Source organism: Leopardus geoffroyi, chromosome C2 (genome assembly GCF_018350155.1).
Source record: "Leopardus geoffroyi isolate Oge1 chromosome C2, O.geoffroyi_Oge1_pat1.0, whole genome shotgun sequence".
Lineage (NCBI taxonomy): Eukaryota > Metazoa > Chordata > Mammalia > Carnivora > Felidae > Leopardus > Leopardus geoffroyi.
Window position 1 is genome coordinate 8,820,921 of NC_059333.1, and position 19,087 is coordinate 8,840,007.

Here is a 19,087-nt window from a genome sequence, read left to right on the forward strand (position 1 = left end):
AGCCGGGGGGCTCAATATGGTGGTTTAAATAAAGGACATAGAAGGACTTTGATTATACCTCTCATTTTGATCACTTTATTTTCTTGGCTTCTGTTTTAGGAAAAAATAGTTCAGAGAGTTAATGCTAGGGCTTACTTTTTAAATTCAACTTCCTTTTCCCCCCCTTATAACAGTGAGATGTAATTCACATGCCATACAGTTCCCTCATTTAAAGTGTACAATTTTGGGCTTTTTAAAATATGTTCACAGGTTGTGAGACTATCACCACAATATAGGTCACTTCTAAAATGTGGCTCCCAGGACTTCTCCTGGACAGGACAGACCTGGCTCATTTTCCCCACTGTTTCTGTTTTTGCCTGCATGACCGTATGGAGAAAATTAAGCTGACAGTCATGTTCAGACACTGTAAGACTTTGAATCATCAAAGCCTAAATGATATGCTCACTGAGGCTGAACATTCTGCTACTTATCAGAAACTTGTTCAGCAACACAGCATCAGATTTTAAAAAGCTTCTCTGTTCTTGAGTTAACCCTAGAATCTCCAAGCATCGTAATCAGTCTGGGTTGATTGCGCACGTGGCTGCTCGGCCCATTTTCTGGCGCTGTGTGCATCTGACTCTGTTCACATGGCGACGTGGCCACTTTCCTGATGGGGCCTGTGTTCCAGGGCGGGGATCGAATGCTTGGCTGAGCCCCATGGGATGCGCCGTGTCCACCCTACTCGTCTCCATCCCGCTGAGGTCCCAGCTGGGACAGAGGATCCCATTTGTCCAGCATCTGATGTCCCTGGCCGTTGTGGAGGCGGTAAGGTCCATTCCTGAGTACCAGGTACGTGCAGCTCCTCTGTCTAACATCCCCGCCCTGCGCGTACATCCCAGCTGATAAAGTCAGTATATGGAGGATGTGTCCGGACGATAGCTGCATATAGAGTTGCAGCCTGCTCTTTGCAAAGCTGGGCAACAGAGTGTTCTTGGAGCTTTGAGAGTTTGGAAAGCACCAGCAGCTTTTACAGCGGCGTGAGGCTCGCCAGATGTGTTTCTTTCCCAGAGTTTCCTTTCTGTGCTGTTGTCCAATTTATCAAGTATCTTAGGGCAAACATCTTCTTATTTATTTTTTCCTTTAATTGAAGCCCATTGGACAGGATGGGCCACTTGTGTTTTCTGGTGAAAAGCCTTATTTTATAGACCTAAACAACCTTCTCATTTCCCACCTTCATTTTGCACAGTCACTGTTGGGCAGAGCAATCCTTTGTCTGTGGCCGCCCAGGTTTAACGTGCAGGTTCATTTTGGGGTGTTGCTCCCAGCTCTATGGCAGGGGTGCCTGCTTCGTCATTACCATTGGATACTTTAGTGTCACTTATTAAGGAGACAAGAGACCAGTGCACACAGTCACTGTATATCCTCTTCCTCAGTTTTCCTGGAAGAATTTCACATGAGTGTAAAAAGGGAGTTCCCAGGGCACCTGGGTGGCTCAGTCCATTAAACATCCCACTTCGGCTCAGGTCATGATCTCACGGTTCTTGAATTCGAGCCCCGCGTCAGGCTCTGTGCTGACAGCTCGGAGCCTGGAGCCTGCTTCGGATTCTGTGTCTCCTTCTCTCTCTGCCATTTCCCTGCTCGTGTCTGTCTGTCTGTCTCTCTAAAATAAACTTAAAAAAATTTTTTTTCAAGGGCGTTCATCCCCAGGCTCCCTCCCACCTACAGCTCTTATGTCAGGCTGAAAACAATTATTGTATTAACTCCTGAAGTCAGAGGCTAAGGTCATGACTTTCAGTGGGGCCTGTCCTCATGTTCAACAGGGAAGCCATCGTCGCCAGCACCCCTTAACCCCCTCTAATGTGGTCATGTCGTCATGATCACTGTGTGTAGGGCTGGGGTATGTGTTTCCCAGGCATGCACACTGAAGTCCCAGGCATGCACACTGAAATATGACATTTATTACCAGGTATTCAGCACACTTGCTGTCTGTATCTGAAGGGCTTGGGCTTAAGCTACAGATTTTCCACACCAGCGTTTCTCGCCGTTGGCACTGTTGACATTTGGGCCCCACATCTCAGGTGGGAGGCCTTCCTCTGCAGGAGGTGGGACAGCATCTCTGGCTGCTCCCACTAGGTGCCAGCAGGATTCCCCGCAACCTTCACAGGTTCAGCCTGCAGCCCCCTGAGCCAGACGTCTCCCCTCGTAGAAGGCAGTTGAGAAGATAAAGTTCTGTTGGGAGGTCGGGGGGGGGGGGTGTATTTTTAACCCTAGCAACAGGTTTGTTGGTCTTAGGAAAATAAATGAAAATTTAAATTTTAAATTAGCCTGGTTAGCTTTTTCTTGGCTTTGATTTTGACCTTGTAGCCTCACCTGTTAACTTAGCGAGCATTCTTTGAGTGCCTGCCTTACAGGAAGGGCTGGGGGCAGCGGGATGTGAGGTGGGCAGCCCGCCCTCAACAGCACACCTGATGGGTGTTGTCCCTCACGCTCCTTCTTCTGTCCTGTTTCTGTAGTCACGCAGCCCAGTCTCACCTGTGTGATGTGACTTTGGTTTGGGATTGGACGTATTCTTCCTTTATTTCATTTTCAGTTTTTACTGAGATAGAATTGACCATGTAAGTTTGAGGCGCACAGTACAATGACCTGACCTACTTGTGAAGTGGTTACCACAGGAACTTAACACCCATCACCTCCTATAGTTCCTAGAAAACATTTTTTTCCCCTTGTGATAAGAACTTTTAGGGTTTACTTTCTCAGGATTTATTTATTAAAAAAAAAGTTTTTTTTTACAGTTTATTTATTTTGAGAGAGAGAGAGAGTACAAGTGAGGAAGGGGCAGAGAGAAGGGGGAGGGAGAGAATCCCAAGTAGGCTCCATGCTGTCAGTGCAGAGCCCGACACAGGGCTTGAACCTACAAACTGAGATCATGACCTGAGCCAAATTCAGATGCTTAACTGACTGAGATCAACTCAGGTGCCTCTCAGTATTTATTTTTAACAGAGTCCATTTAGCTTACACAGTACAAACCCAGGATGGTTGAAATAGGCCCCAGTTATGTAGAGTTTGCCTTTTTTATATATAAAAATTTTAATGTTTATTTTTTGGCGGGGGGAGACAGCGTGAGCAGGGGAGGGGCAGAGAGAGGGAGACACAGAATCGGAAGCAGGCTCCAGGCTCTGAGCTGTCAGCACAGAGCCCAATGTGGGGCTCGAACCCACGAACTGTGAGATCATGACCTGAGCTGAAGGCGGACACTTAACTGACTGAGCCACCCAGGCGCTCCGTACAGTTGGCCTTTCTTACATCTTTGGTCAGATGTCACCATCGGCACACAGATGGTGCCTGTCTCCCTGGACCAGAGGGAGTGTCACGGAAATGCTCATTACTCCTTCCAGAGCTTGCAATCCACTGCCTACCATCCCTCCCACTGTTTCTTCTGTTTGCGAGGTCCCCGCCATGCTGGGTGTCTGTAGCCCTCCACCCTCCCCTCCCCTCCCCTCCCCTCCCCACCCCTCCCCTCCCCTCCCCTCCCCTCCCCTCTCCTCCCCTCCCCTCCCCTCCCCTCCCCTCCTGTCCCCTCCCCATACCTGGAAGTTCTGTTTGCCCTGGGAGGCCCTGCTCCGATGCCATTCCCGGAAACTTCTAGCTACAAACTCCCTCCTCTAACCTCTTGGTGTTTGGAAGGTCTGAGCCACTTTTATGGTTTCTCCCGTGGCTCGCTCTGGAGCAGTGTTATTTGTGCTTCTGGTTCCATCTCCTGTAAAGGAACCAGCTCTGTGGATGAAGGAGTAGTTTTATTTTGATCCCAAAGAGCCTAACATAGCACTTTGTACCCGGGAGGCCCGCGGCAGCTGTTTGAATACGTGGTTGAGATAGTATAAAAATAAGCACGCGGCCTTTCTCTTTGTTGAAATAGATGCCATAGTTTCCCCACAGGAGAAGCCACGATTCTGTAAGCCGCCATTGACCAACTAGACCTGAACATGTGAAGTAAATCAGGAACCCGGGAACGGGGCCAGCGCGGAAGAAAGCCGCTGCCCACCTACCGCAGGAGCCGAGTTTGGGCAGGGACCGTGTTGGGTACATGGGGGCCTGGGAAGGCGAGAGAAGACAAAGAAGGGGACCTGCGAGAGTGACCAAGGCCAAAGTCTCCAAGCTACAGATTTTCCACACCAGCGTTTCTCACCGTTGGCACTGTTGACATTTGGGCCCCACATCTCAGGTGGGAGGCCTTCCTCTGCAGGAGGTGGGACAGCGTCTCTGGCTGCTCCCTCTAGGTGCCAGTGGGATTCCCTCAAGCTGTGACAACCAGAGATGTCTTCAGCATTGCCCAGTGTCCCCTGGGGCAGGGTAGCAGAATGGCACCCTTGCTCCGGCCGCCATGGAGATCCCTGTTCTAGACACAAAGGATTATGAAGCTCCCTCCCTGTCAGTTACAGGTCCCGGTGCTCATCCCCACGTCTTCTTTATGCTTTTGTTCCTTTGTGCTTTTGCATTTCTCCTCTCTGCCTAGAGTGCCCTGCGGGGCAGAACAGAAATGTATTCCGCTGGCTGAGATGCAAAGAAGGCCTTGTTGAAGGGAGAGAAGGAGATTTCCTGGAAGCAGCAGGCTCTGTAGCACAGTATTAAGCTTCCTGGGGGCTTGGTGTCAGAAAGCCCTGGGTTTGGGGGCACCTGAGTGCCTTGGTCAGTGGAGTATCTGACTTCGGCTCAGGTCATGATCTCACGGTTCGTGAGTTCAAGCCCCGCGTTGGGCTCTGTGCTGACAGCTCAGAGCCTGGAGCCTGCTTGGGATTCTGTGTGTCCCTCCCTCTCTCTCTGCCCCTACCTCAGCTGGCGCTCATGCTGTCTCTTAAAAAAGTAAATTAACATTTAAAAGGAAGAAAGGAAGGAAGGAGGGAGGGAGGGAGAGAAGGAAGGAAGGAAGGAAGGAAGGAAGGAAGGAAGGAAGGAAGGAAAAAAAGGAATGGGAGGGAAGGGAAAGGGAGGGGAGAGGGGGGCAGGGAGAAAAAGAATCCCAGCTCTGCTGCATCTGAGTGTAACTGCAAGCCACCCAGGCAGTCTCTGTCAGCTTCAGTTTCTTCCTCTTAAAACAGGGACAAAACTAGTACCCCCTGGGGGTCTGGTGTAAATAACATAGGGACTAGTGCTGAGAAGGGGCTCTGGGTGGTACTGGCCCTCAGGGAAGGAAGCGAAAGCACTGTGGGATCAGAGGCCATCAGCTACCCTGCAGTCTTTCCGTTTTATTTGCTGAGTGTCTTTCTTTCAGCCTCATATATCCCGATTTCCTTCTTCTCCCCACACGTGGCACAACTTGGCTGCTCCAGCACCCACTGGGTCTCACCCGGTCTCTGTGCCCACTTAAGAGTCCCGGCAGGAGGTGGGGGTCTGGGTGGCCCAGCTCAAGGCAGTGACCAGCACCGTTCCACTGCGATCGGGGCTCAGGCAGGGTCGCCCAGGGTTGCTTCAGGGTAGAGACGCAGTGAGCCACAGAACAAATCGTTTCTGTTAACTGCTGACTGTTGGCAGTGTTTTGAGATCCTTCCGTAATAATTCAGTGAACCGTGTTCCTACCCTGCATCTCTGTAGCATTCTCCTTGAAACATTTCTACCCACCTTTTATGATATTGGTTAACTTAGGGCATCTTTTCTCTCTCGGGCATGAGCTCCTTAAGGGAAGAGAACCCAGAAGTATTATTCTCCCCCTGCCCCCAACCCAGCACACAGTAGGTGCTCACTGCTGGTGGATTTTGGTTTCCCGGTGCATGTAAGTTACATTTGCACTATACTGTGGTCTAAAAAAGCAATGGACATGCCTTAACTTAAAAATATTTTATTGAGAGAGTGCCTGGGTCTCAGTCACTTAAGAGTCCAGCTCTTGGTTTTGGCTCAGGTCACGAGCTCACGGTTTGTGAGTTTGAGCCCCGCATCAGGCCCTGCACTGACAGCCCAGTGTCTGCTTGGGATTCTCCCTCTGCCCCTCCCCTGCTCATGCTCTCTCTCTCTCTCTCTCTCTCTCTCCCTCTCTCTGTCTCTCAAAATAAATGAAAAACTTAAAAATATATATTTTATTGCTAAAAAATGCTAACCATCATCTGAGCTTTCAGTGAGTTGTGATCACTGATCACAGATCACCATTATAACCAAATAATGAAAAAGTTCGAAATGTTGTGAGAATTCCCAAATTGTGACAGAGAGACGCGAAGCGGGCAAGGGCTATTGGAAAATGGTGGCACTGATCGATCAGCTTGCTCCTCTCAGGGCTGCCGCCAGCCTTCAGTGTGTAAAACACACAGTGTCTGTGAAGCACGATGAAGACATATGCCTGTACTGAGATAATGAACAGTGCTGGGGTGCGGGGAAAATGCCAGAATTTATGCCAGATATGTTCTTTAGATCTCTCCCAGCCCCAAGGTGGTCCTTTCACACTGGATTGTCTCAAAGATTAGCTGTCAGAACCAGAAGAGAGGTTGAGATCCCATGTTCCATTAGATTCGAGAACATCCTGCCTATCTTCCTTTTCCCTTTGTGTCCTGTGCTTGCTTGATTAACGCACAGATTTTCCTTTAGGATATCAACTTACGAGTGAAGTGGCCCAACGATATTTATTATAGTGACTTCATGAAGCTTGGTGGAGTTCTGGTTAACTCAACGCTTTTGGGAGAAACATTTTATATACTTATTGGTAAGCTTTTAAAGCCCTTTCTTCCACATTTTTAGATTAATAAAAGCAAAAATAAAAATGGTTTATACATGGCTACATTGGGGGGAGTGGATTATCATATGGGATTACTTTTTCTCTGAGTCCTAAGTTACAGAACACAATATGTATGCAAAACAAGCCAGATTGGTTGAAAGCCCTTCAAGGGGTTTAGCGTTCCTGTCTATGGCCATGGAAACCACCAAATTGGTATCACATCAAACAGGTTTCTTATTACACCTCTCCACGTGCCCGCTTCTTGTTGAATTAGAAATGGTGAAAATAAACATTTGACATGCCATTTTGTAATAAGAAAAGAAAGTTAATTTCAAGGATGGGTCTCCTGGTGCTCTGGCATTCTTAATGGGACCTTCCCAGGCCATGAAAAAGTTGCGTTCTTTTGGACCTTCAGAAGAAGCTCCAGGCTGGTCAAGGTGAGGTGAAGAATCCTGCTTCCCCGCAGCGCACCCGCATCAGGCGAGGAGGTGGGTTCAGAAACAGTTTCAGAAATTCTTAGGCTCCTGCTCCTCCGAGCATCCGCTTCTCCCTAATGTCCAGAAGAACTCAACATTCAAAAATTAGTACTGGACAGAAAACACGTGACGACGTGTCAGAAATGCCAGCCAAAAGATGCAAAGCTTATGTTTCCAGTGCTGCTACCAAACTGTTTCATATCGTCCAAGCTCTGCTTCCCATTTTTAACTGTGTTAATGAGGCTAGATGTAGATGTTCTGAAGTAGGGCCCATAGGTATCAATGGGGCCCAGGGATGGCCTCAGGGAGCTAAGGAAGTCTGCCATTGGGGGCGGGGGAGGAAAGGGAACATGTTCCTCTGGGGAGAATTCGTAGCTTTTGTTAAATTCTTAAGGCCATGGGAAGTGATGAGGGGGAGAGGGGGCATCTTTGAGGAAAGATTCAGAGTCACCAACAAGGGTACTCTCTGGTTCTTAGAAAGGTGTAGCCAAAGTTGGCACTAGTCAGTGTTGCTATTTTCCCCAGGACTTGGAATTTTCTGAATATAACGGAGATTTTCAGGACTGTATACACATACTCTAATGCCTCACCCTCCGTGCTGTGTGTGTTGTTGAATGAATGAACAAATGAAAAACTGCTGATTCTGTCCCTGTTGCTGTATGTGTTTTTTGTTTCCAGATGTAATTTATATTGCTTTGTATTTTAATAGCCAGTATATTAAAAAAAAAAAAAAAATCTGAGGCCAATCAGTCTTTCCCTTCACGCTGAAAATGGCTCCGAACATTTACCAAAGAATACTGCTATTGTAAATGTCACCATTCTATCTGAGGCGAGTATTTGGGGAATTTTTTCTCAGAGGCACTGAAAACAAGATAGTCTCACTGCTTCATTCTTGCCGTATTTCATTTCTTATTGAAGACCTCTTTGAGGTTGATTCAGGGCCCTGTTGAAAACTGAGGTTTGACTTCTCTGAAGACTTCCAACTCTCCCGGAGAGGATGGTGATATTAAGTAACAGCAGAGGCAAGCCTGTTCAAACCCCACTGCTGGTAACTCGCTCTCCCGAAGCTGTGGTTTAGGAGCCTGTAGAAGAGCCACTGAACATGGGTTGGCCCCTTGCCAACAGCGTAACCCTAGCACCAGAGACTTCCAAGGGTAAAGTATTAAAAGATGTGTTCTAGGTTTATGCCATGACCAAGGTTTGAAATCTCTGAATCCAGAGTTTACTCCTTAAGACCTGAATAAAATTCTTTATTTTCAGACATGTGTTCTGTTACTCAAGTCGGAAAAGAAACAAGAAATTTTACTGTATATTGGGCTCAGGGCAGACCGACGATTCTTGGCTCGACCCCGTGAAGGATCGTTTCAGAGGCCAGTCTAAGGAGCTCGGTCCCGTTCATAGCTTCTGTTTAATCGAATCGAATCTGCCTTTCTCACCCCAACCGGTCTGCAGTAAGGTTGGGGTGATCCCAGCTTGAACAAGGATAATAAAGGAAGGATGAAAAAAGGAAACCGGTCCCAAAGAGATAAGTCATTCTTTAAGTGGCCAGAGATAATAAATTTGAAATGAGGACAAGGAAGCAGGGGGCAGGGGATCCAGGCTGTAACTTCTTCCAGGTGGTTGAGAGGAATGTGTGATCCTCCCAGTACGTTGAGCTGCTCGCGTTTTTCAACCGTTTGCTTTTGTTGCAGGCTGTGGATTTAACGTGAGTAACAGTAACCCCACCATATGCATCAATGATCTCGTCACAGAATACAATAAGCAACACAGGGCAGAGCTGAAGCCCTTCAGGACCGATGATCTCATCGCCAGAACTGTGACCGTGCTGGAGAAACTGATCGACACGTTTCAGGACAAAGGGCCCAGTGGCATTCTTCCCCTTTATTATAAGTATTGGGTACACAGGTCAGTGCTGGCCCGTCTTCACTCTTTTAAAATATCTTCATTCAGTTAGTAGTTCACTATCTTAAAACAAGAAACTGAGCACAGGTCTAGATAACTATTTTTTCCCTTTCTGATGGAGAGAAAACTGGCGGACACTATTTTGAGCAAGTTACCATCAGCAATGCCAGGATGAACTGGCATCCCAGGTCTGCTGCTGATGGGATGCAGCAAGAAGGACACAGCATCACCGGAGAGTTTCCCCGCATGTTTATTTAAATCGTAGAACATTCTAGATATCAACAGTTTTCAAAGCAAGATCCCCCAGGGGCAATAGCATCCTCACCTGGGAACTTGTTAGAAATGCAGGTTATTCTCAAGTTCCACCCTGGGCCTCCTACATCAGAAACTCTGAGGCTGGCCGAACACTCGAGCACAATTCATGTTTCGACAGATGCTCCAGGGGATCCACATGCACCCAAAGCTTGAGAGGCACTGGTACCTATCAGCAGGCCTCTATGCTTCAAAAATGTTAATGTCCTCTAACACAAAAAAATAGAAAGAAGCTGGGAGATTTGTTTGACATTAAAGAGAACTAAAGAGGCATGACAATAAATGCACGATGTGATTCATAATTAGATCCTGGATGGGAGGAAATAGCCACAAAAAATATTAATGAGACAATGGGGAAATTTAAACACGAACTATATATTAGATGTTATTATACCAAGATTAGACTTCTTGAGGGTGATCATGGTATTTTGGTTTTGTGGGAGATTGTTCTTAGGAGGTACATGCTGAAGTATTTAAGTGTAAAGTGTCATGATGCCTGCAACTTATTTTTAAACGTCAGCAAAAAAGCATGTGTGTGCACGAAGAGAGAAAGCAAATATGGAAAATGTTATCAGTTGGTGTGAATATAAGCGAAGAGGGAATCTGAGGTTCATTGTACTATTTTTTCAACTTTTCTGCAGGTTTAGACTTCTTCCAAATAAAGATGAGTGGCGGGGGGAGGGGAGGGATCCTCTATTTTAAAAACTATTTACAAGGACGTAACTCACCGCAGGTACATTTTGAAAAGATTAAAAGTAGCATTAGAGCGAGTTTAACTCGCAGGCGATGCCACCCAGCTTTGTTTTATAAAATTAGCTTCCCAGCTCAGTTTCTTTGGCCCCAATCTCAGCCAAGAAAACCTAGAGCTGCACAGTGGTTCTTAGAAGTGCTAGGGGGTGAGGAAGTAGGTACACATCATCCTCCGGAGGAGCAGAATGAGGAGAAAGTCCGAACTCTCTGTTGGAATTGCCATCAACCTGATTATGCTAGTAGTTTATGAAAACAGTTCATGAGGGACCAGTGAGAGTCCGAGCATCCTACCCCGCCCGCCGCCCTCCCGAACCCTTTACCCAATGGGTAAGTACTTAACCACCTGTCTGTAGATACTGCGTGACATTTCCCAGTGACGGTGTGCTCTTCTTCATGTACAGTGGCCAGCGGGTCCGCCTGGGAGGCCTCGAGGGCCCGGAGGTGTGGATAGTCGGCCTAGATGACTCTGGGTTCCTTCAGGTTCAGCAGGAGGACGGTGAGATCGTGACGGTGCATCCAGATGGCAACTCCTTTGACATGCTAAGAAACCTCATCATCCCCAAACAGCAGTAGCCCGAGCCTGGGGTCACTGTGCTGGCCGCTGGGCAGTGGGAGGGCGGGCGGAGCCACTGCATCGAACATTCCGGTTCAATTTCTGCTGCCTTTCCTAGCCCGAGGAGCTGGAAAACGGATTTAGAGTTGTAGGCGGATTTTTTTTCTCTCTCCAATTAACCTCCTTAATTCCTTAATTTTGTTCTGTCTGTTGCCATTTGACTTGGTGTCAGAAGATGTTCTGGGGGGTAGCAGAAGATTTAGTTCAGATAAAGCACTACCACAGGTGTGAAATCTTTCTCCCCTCTTGGGCTTGGATGTGTATTTATTGGCCCAGAAGAAAAACACAAAAAACACAAAAGTTTTTATTTGGAAACAGCAATGGAATAATTCAGATGTTTCCCCAGTAGCAGAGACCTTCACTCCCAGACTATTAAAAAATAAATCAAAAAAAGCTTCCAGGCCCAGACCAGCAATGAGGTAGAGGGTTGGTAACACTGTTTATGAGCATCCAGGGAGGTGTTTTGCTAGAGGAACACTGGCAGTTCGTTGTTTTATTTATTTATTTTTTGTCCATAAGGAAGGAGAGGTGGATTTCTGAGGGTTACTCTGGACCCACTGGTTTGTGGTCCAGTCACAGTGCCTAAGTGGCTGCAGAGATGGGTGTCACTGGCAGGCTGCAGTGACCTTGGAGAGGAAATCAGTTACTTGCTTGGACATTAATGTATGAGCCCTCTTTTCATAAATTTGAATTTACTGCATATCCTGAAGTGATGGGATCAAGTTCAAGAGCCTTAAAGTGTTGATTAGGCCTCGTGTGAATGTGGGGTGGATGACTGGGCCCTAACAGCTGGAGACGAAGACGCATTCATACCACACACAAGGGAGGCTTTGGGGCTTTTAAGCCAGTTGTAGGTTCACTTTGAAATGTGGCGCATTCCTGAAAGACGGTTTGGTGCACAGAGAACAGAAGTACATGGTGTTTTATTTGTAAGCCGTAATTTTTACCCCTCTTTTCCTAAATTGCTAAGAAAGGAAATACAACTGATACTGAGCGCCCATCATCTAAGAGGGAGGGAGGGTGTGTGTGTGTGTGTGCGCGCGCGCGCGCGCGCGTGTGTGAGAAGCTTTAAAAGAAGATGTTCAAGATCTGATGCCCTAAAAGTCTCCATGGAAGAACAAAAGAAAGGAAACCTTTTGATATACATTTGTGATTTCCAGATGTACTCCATGCTCTTTCCATGTAACTCCTATCTCTGTTGAACTTGGGAATCACACGCATTACTTTTCAGCCTTAAAAGGCCAGTTTTTGTCCACTTTTCTCTCTCCCTGCCAGTCCCAACTGAAATTAGTGGAAAGAAAACTTGATGGAGCTCTCAGCATTGAACAGAATCCCTTTATTATACACTAGCACTATCTTTATCCAGCTTTACTTAGGCTAATTCCAAAAACTTGCTTGTTTTCAGTATAAAATGTGTCCACCTTTAGCCAGGCACAGCCAGCACCATAGGAAGGGGGAAAAAATAGACTGTTTAGTTAAGTACAACAACCCAATATGTGTTTTTGGAACTGTAACTTTTAAAAGAACTTCAGAAGTAATTTTTGCAAATAAGGCTTCAATTAGAATTATTTTTGTCAAAAAAAAAAATGCTGCTTTCCTAAGTGTCTGAGTCTTCTTTTGGAATTTGACAAGTTTAAATAAAAGTCCACACCATCCCAAAATCACCAGATGAACTCACCCTTGAGAGGGCATCTGCAAAATATCATCGAGAGGAAAGATCTCCCCGCTGATGCTGCGAGTTTCATTTCTCAAACTTGGTAATATAAGGCAAGTCCTGTCTCAGAGCTGCCATTGTTACTGTTTGAATTTCTTTGGGGGGTTCTTTAATGAAAAACATGCTACGTTTTGTTTTTAGCTGAAGTCCTATTCTAGATAGTTCTGCTTTGGGGGAGAAAAATGTTATCATTTCATTTCCTTTCTGTAAATTAAAACTAATGAAGTGCGGCCATGTCAGCGCAGATGGAGATGTTCCGGGCATAGACCGCTTTGCCTCTGTGCTTTTAAGACTGTTCTTTCTCGTGTCGTCACCCAGTCGCCTTGAGGGACACGAAGTAGACTTGAAGCAGATGCTACGTTTTCCGTAAACCCGATTTTGCCTCAAATGAACCAAAGACTTTTGAAATTCTGCTTCACTTAGAAGAGCTGAATAAAAGCATTTTACTTGTAGCTATTAGCGTTAGGGAAATTATTTACTTGCTACGCGACACTCATGGATTTGAGGTCGTTTTGTGCACCTGACGGTCTCTGATCTCAAGGAGCTTTAAAGTCTTAACGGAAACTTTGCATTTTCTTCATAATCTTGAAAACATGGTAACTGAACTCAGGATTGGCGTGGGCTTTCCGGGCATTTGATTGGCCCCCGCGTGTGGAGGCTGCACATTGATTGGCCCCCGCGTGTACACGCTGCGCATTGAGCATGTTACCTGGTTTTGTAAAAGACCAGACCCCCTCTCTTCCTGGCTGGTGGCAGATTTCCGAGGAAGCCGTGGAAAAGCACCCCGAATGTGCACAAGGAAGTTTTCCCTAGGACTCGTGGCTCCCGCCGAAGCAGCACCCCTTGATGCTGGGCCTCCTGGCAGCATTCAGGGGGTGTGGGCAAAAAGTCCAAGGATTCGTGTCTGGTCTCAAACACTCCGTGGGGGTCGCTACCGCAGACTTTGCCCGATGTGGGAATGAGTGGGCCGATGAGGGGTGTGTGATGGGTGGGTGCACAGGCCCAGGTGAGGGTAGTATGCAGCCTCCAGTCCCCGAGTCCCCCACGTACACCCACGGGGCTGGCCTCTGTGGTTCCCCCTGCCCTCGACCTGGGAAGCGGGAGAAAAGCCAGCCTCACCCAGGAGTTTCAGGATGTAGCAGGGAGACATTTTCAGCTTGCATTCTGGAAGCTCTGTTTGCTCCTAACGGGCAGAAAATGGAGAATCCTTATTCCTGCATAATTACTATGCACATCAAAAATGTTTAAAAAGCATACACCTTCCCATTTTTACCTTTTCAAAGAATCATCTCTGAAAAGTAATTACTTTAAACCAATGCCTATAAAAATCGAGTCTTACCAAAATAAACTTTAAGGTTTTCTGTACAGTTTGGGCTCATTGTTATTTTTACCACAAGTTTCATTTTTAAAAACAGGCAACTATTCTTGGTTACCAGCATTTTTATTCATATTTAAACATTTTTACAAAATAAATAGTTTTACATGGTAAGGAGTATGTATGTATTTCTAAGTTATTAAGCAGCTGGGTGCTTTTTGTTGTTTTTGATTTATTTTTGACAAATGTGTCATACAAAAGAGAAATATTATTACTCCAAAGAATGAAACCCAAAGTAAAACAAAAACAAAACAAAACAAAAACCTTTTAGCTCAGGTGAGAAAGAAATTTAATATAAATTTTTAAACTGAAAAACAAATTTAATGTGACAACAAATTTAATAGAAGAACAAATTTTGTTCTTGGAGAATTGTTCTTTTGTAAGAACTGCTTGACTTTTGAGGCTTTTCCCCAAGATTTCAACTTTATATGTCATACTTAAGTTTAGGAACAGCTTGAATAAATGCATCTTCGATAGCCCAAGAGTTGCGATGCACTACGATTTTAAACGACTGTAATTTTCTGGCATTTGTTTGAAAACCTTCTTTTTATGTCATTTTACCGCAGCAGCCCCCACAGTCTACCTTAACTGTCTTACAGTTACAATAAATTACAACTTCGGGTAGACTTTGTCCGGGATTCATTGACCGTGTAAACCTCTCCCGCCCTCAGGGTCCAAGGGGAAAGGCTTGGTTGGCCCTAGGACTGTTTAAAAAGGACAAAGGGGTGGGGGGCCAGGGAGTGGAAAATACCGCTCTTGCAGATCTCCTGAAGCAGCCCCGTTCCCTTCTCTACAAAGGTATGAATGGAATGGCTTTTCTAGAAAGGGCTTCCATGAACATAAAGGAATTCCTTTCCCTGGGAGGCCCCTTGGAGGGCCCAGCCAGTCTTAAACTGGGTTTCTTTCTCAAATCCGTTTGATCTGGCATTTTTCGTCAACGTGTTAGGAACCCACTACAATTTTTGTTTTCTTTTTTTGTGAAAGAGAGTCGTATTTATTAAAATGCTTCCTCTTCCCCTGCCGGAGCCTCATCGAAGTCAAGAAACGATACCCCCAGCTTAAATGTGCAGACTCTTAAAGATGGGCTAACAATATTAGGTTGCCATAGTAACTCCCGTTCACTTTAAACTGAGCTGCTGGCCGCCTGAAAGCCGGCTTGCGTAGGAATCTTCCTTCACGTTCTAGGTTATGAAAACCGTGATGTTTGTGTAGACAACGACGTTTTCCCTAGTACCCATTTTATTTTTCAAGCACACACACACTCATTGTTAAGCCTGTTTACGTTATCATTTGTGAATCTATAACGGTCTTATCTTTTTCACCGCAACCTTTGATCTTAAGCTGCTCGAAAGCCTTCATGATCTGTATTTACTCATAAACACGGCCCCCCGATGGTTCGCAACAAGTTAGACACAAATGCATTTTGCGGTACTTTATTGAGAAACGTCGGCTGATCGCTCCCGCTCCTCAAAACCGCTCCTTCCAGGAATCATGGTTTAATTAGGACGGTTGTGAGCATAAAAAAATAATTACCCCGTGGCTTATTTTCTGTATGCACAAAGACCTGCTGATGAGGTATAGCTAAGCGCAGGACAGGGGTGTATGCGTTCGCTTCTTTTGACTCCTTCCCTTTGCCACACCACACGTGTTCCAAAATTTGCAAATTTCACCCCCCCCTCCCCCACCACGAGGCAACTGACACCCTGCTCAGAAAGGAGGCAGACCCTCAGTGTGACACCAGGTCGGCAGACGATCATTTCACATTTTGAGAACAGTTGGTTACAGGTGCCCTTTGATTCTAGAACGATGCCTTAAAGACTTTTGTGAAACATCTTTCCGCTCAGGCGCAGAGTTTCCTAGAAGAAAACCGTTTCTGACACAGCGAAATGGAGTGTTTATCGGGTGAAGCAAATTAGAAGACGGTGGTTCAATGCATCGAACCACTTCAGAGCCATGGTAGGATTTTTAAATGGTGAAGTCTTGAAGCAAAAACATAAAAGACAAAAATGAATGTAAGTTTATTTTTAAAAACACTGCTGGTGCTTTATAAAAGGATTTCTGTTTACCTCCTACATACAGGACATGTTCATGGAGTTTTCTTGCTATGCAGAAAAGGCAGGAAATGCTAAAGAAAATGTATGCACCATTTTTATTAGATCCCTTTAGCGACTTTTCTTCCACAAGGCGCAGTCCATTGACAATTTTCCATATTGCACATGCAATTTAACTAACTTTATTAGCACTACTTGTAGCAAACACGAGCCTAGGGAAATACAGGTCTGGGTGGACCGGAGGAATTTCGCCTTGTAATCAAACCTGACAGGGGTAGCCAGTCGCCTTGGGCACCTAAATCATCCACATGTCATTCTCAGAAAATATCTGGCTATATATAATTTTTTGCATTTAATGCCTATTCAATATACTCTGAAGGTGCTATTCTCGGTATCAAGAGTTCACAGAGGTTAGGAGGAAGTAAAAGCACACCCATGCTCATTCACTCCCTTGGTCTTGGCTTGCTGATTTCTGAACCGAAAAAAAAAGGCTTAAATTAAAACAACTTTTCATGAGGCTCATGAATGACTTTTAAAGACATGAGAGTTGTCGATTCCTGGGGCTTAAATCATCACATCCTGCCTTAAGAATCTAAGAGCGCTCTGAATTCTGGAGCCTCCTCCTCCTCCGGGTGGGCCACCGCCTGGCGTATCTGACTGGATCGGGTTGGGCTTTCGTCTTTACGGCGGAGGCTCCCCCGGAGCGGAAGCTCCTTCAGTCCCCAGTGGGATTGCTGCGCATCGGGGACGAGGCGAGGCGCGCGGGCCTGGTGGCGAGGCGAGGAAACCAAGTCCGCCCCCGGAGACGGGGCAGGTGGAGGTCGCGCGGGGGACGCGGGGGACGCTCAGCTCTGCCCCCTTCGGGACCGGGCTCTTGGAGAACAAAGGTCTGGCGGGCCTTTCTCCCCTGCCGCGGGCGCGCCGCAGTCCTCTGCACCGGCGTTTGCGGGATCTGCGTAAAAATCTAGAAGCCGGCCGCGGAGTTCTATTAAAATAGTCGTCTCTGTATAAATTAATTTAAATCGTGCATATACAGCCCGCCCCTCGTAACTCGGCTGCACTCTGGACAACAGGAGCCCGGGGCCCGGCCTATGGCTTCTCCCTGCGGGCAGCCCTGCGCGAGGTCACCTGCCGTTGGTGATGATGACCGAGGCGCCCAGGTAGTGCGGCAGCGGCGCGCCGGGCGGCGAGGCGGCGGCGGGGCCCGGGAGCCGGGGCCGCAGCGCGCCGGCCGCCGCCTCGGGGCCGCCGGGGCCGCAGGCGAGGGCGGGCGCGCCGGGCGCAGCGCCCCCCAGCGGCCCTCGCCGGGCCAGCACGCGGTGGTAGTTGAGCAGCACGAAGGGCAGCTGCGCAGGCGCGCCCGGGGGCTCCGGGGCGGGCGGCGCGCAACACTCAGGCGCCGCGCGGGCCAGCGCCAGCCGCGCCCCGTCCCTGGCGGCCTGGCGGGCGGCCTTGGCCGGGCCCAGCGCGGGCTCCTCGCGGTAGTGGCCGCAGCTCGGGAAGCTCGGCGGCGGCGGCGGCGGTGGCGGCGCGGTGTCCTCGCTGAACCTGCGCGCGGCGGCGGCGGCGGGCGCTGCGGGGACAGGCGACACGTTAGACGCCCGCGCGGGGGGAGGAAGGGGACACGCCCAAAGCGGCACCAGCCCGGCGGGCCCGGGGCGCCGCCACCACCCTCTGGGCCACCCGCAGCGCGCTCCGCCCCCGCAGCCGCCCGGCCCCTGCCCCTCCGCGCCCAGGCCCGCCCGCGCTGTCCGGCCGCAGGCTGCTCTCTGCGGCGGCGTTCGGGTGGTCGCATGAAAGAGCCAAGAGGAACAGGTGGAATTCATGTGAACAGTGCGCTCAATTTAATGCCACATGTCCGAAAGGTTATTTCAATGTGGGATCAATAGTTTTAAATGATTGCGGTATCTGATTCTTTGTTCCTGCCTTCCAAGTGCAGGCCTACCCAGCAGCACCTCTCATTCTCCTAGTAGCCGCATTTCAGTGCCCAAGAGCCACACGTGGCTGCTGGCTACCATCTTGGACAGCGTTGGTTTACAGGCTTTCTTTCTTTTTTTTTTTTTCCCCCTTAGCCCTCGGTGGGGAGAGTGGGGTGGTAATCACCCTGCTCCCTTTAGAGGGGTCATGACTAAAGTAATAACCACCCTCACTAACTAGATGCCTGCAATCAATTAGCTCCCTTTTTTTTTTTTTTTTTTTTTTTTTTTTACCTTAAGACAATCTTTGTCTTCCTTTAATATCAAAAAAGGCTAGGAAGTGGATCGCAAATTGCCCCAAATTAGCACCTTTGGTCCTTTTTTTACCAAGTGTGTGATAAACGAGGTGGTTATTAACCTCTTTCACTTTCAAAATAGCAACTTTTAAAAAAATGTAATACTGTGTTAGTTATATCATTGGCCAACTTCCACAGACCAAGAAAAATAATTCTTTCAGGTCAATCTCAAGTGGATAATATCTTCAGCTGCTATCAAGATGCCTAGCTTTCTCTTTCTTTCTTTGGCTGTCAGGGGAAATCCCTTCCTTGGTTATTTGAGGGACCCGATACACTGATGGCTGTCTCTCCAAATCTGAGACACTGGAGGCTCCGAGGACCGGCCCAGGCCGAAGGTGGGACCATGCTGCCCTAGTGGCTGGTGTGTTCTTTTCTAAGCTCCCCACTTTTGAAAAACGTGTCCTAGTAATCTCCAAGACAGTTGGCTTTCTCCCACGGTCTATCCCTCGTCTCACATTAGGGACAAGACGGGTCTCAGCCTTGTAAAGACTGGGTCTGAACAAGAGATTCCCAAAGCCGCTGAGGAGGAACAGAGCCCTACCTGCCTCCAAAGAGAGAAAGAGGGGAAAGGAGGGGGCCCTGAGAGAGCGCTCCTCTTTAAGCAGGTGATTCGTTGCTGGGGACATATAACATTTACCCCACATTTAGTGGCCACCGCAGGAATTTGTACCATCTTGGTCTACACCCTGAGCAGTAGTTAGGTCTGCGTGCAATGGGAAGGTACCTCTCGCAGCCACCCCTCAATCCCCACCTACCCTCTGCCTGGGGTTGGCTCAGTGAGCAAACAGGAGACTGTCTGGGCCTGGGGAAGCCGGTGGCACATCCACAGAGGACGTTTGCTTGTCTGCCACCAGGAAGGCTGCTGGAGGGGCCATTCCTGTTGTTGAACCAGCAGTGCGGGCAGGCACCTAGCGTGTGCCCAGGCCTGGGGTAGGCATATCACCTG

General features: G+C 47.8%; 2 protein-coding genes across 8 annotated transcripts in view; one reads left to right on the forward strand and one right to left on the reverse strand.

The window, feature by feature from the left end:
- The window catches only part of HLCS (holocarboxylase synthetase), a 239,755-nt gene extending 225,947 nt beyond the window's left edge, over positions 1-13,808 (forward strand). For all 7 annotated transcript variants that reach the window (XM_045501413.1, XM_045501414.1, XM_045501412.1 and 4 more), the window contains 4 exons: positions 668-828; positions 6,550-6,664; positions 8,844-9,057; positions 10,518-13,808. In XM_045501413.1, the coding sequence (XP_045357369.1) occupies positions 668-828; positions 6,550-6,664; positions 8,844-9,057; positions 10,518-10,689 (662 nt within the window). In that variant the 3' untranslated portion in view covers positions 10,690-13,808. The remainder of the gene's footprint in view (positions 1-667; positions 829-6,549; positions 6,665-8,843; positions 9,058-10,517) is intronic.
- Positions 13,809-15,812: 2,004 nt separating this feature from the next.
- Positions 15,813-19,087, reverse strand: part of SIM2 (SIM bHLH transcription factor 2) — a 55,688-nt gene continuing 52,413 nt past the window's right edge. Inside the window, exon 11 of the mRNA XM_045501419.1 lies at positions 15,813-17,442. Within this exon, the coding sequence (XP_045357375.1) occupies positions 16,994-17,442 (449 nt within the window). The 3' untranslated portion in view covers positions 15,813-16,993. The remainder of the gene's footprint in view (positions 17,443-19,087) is intronic.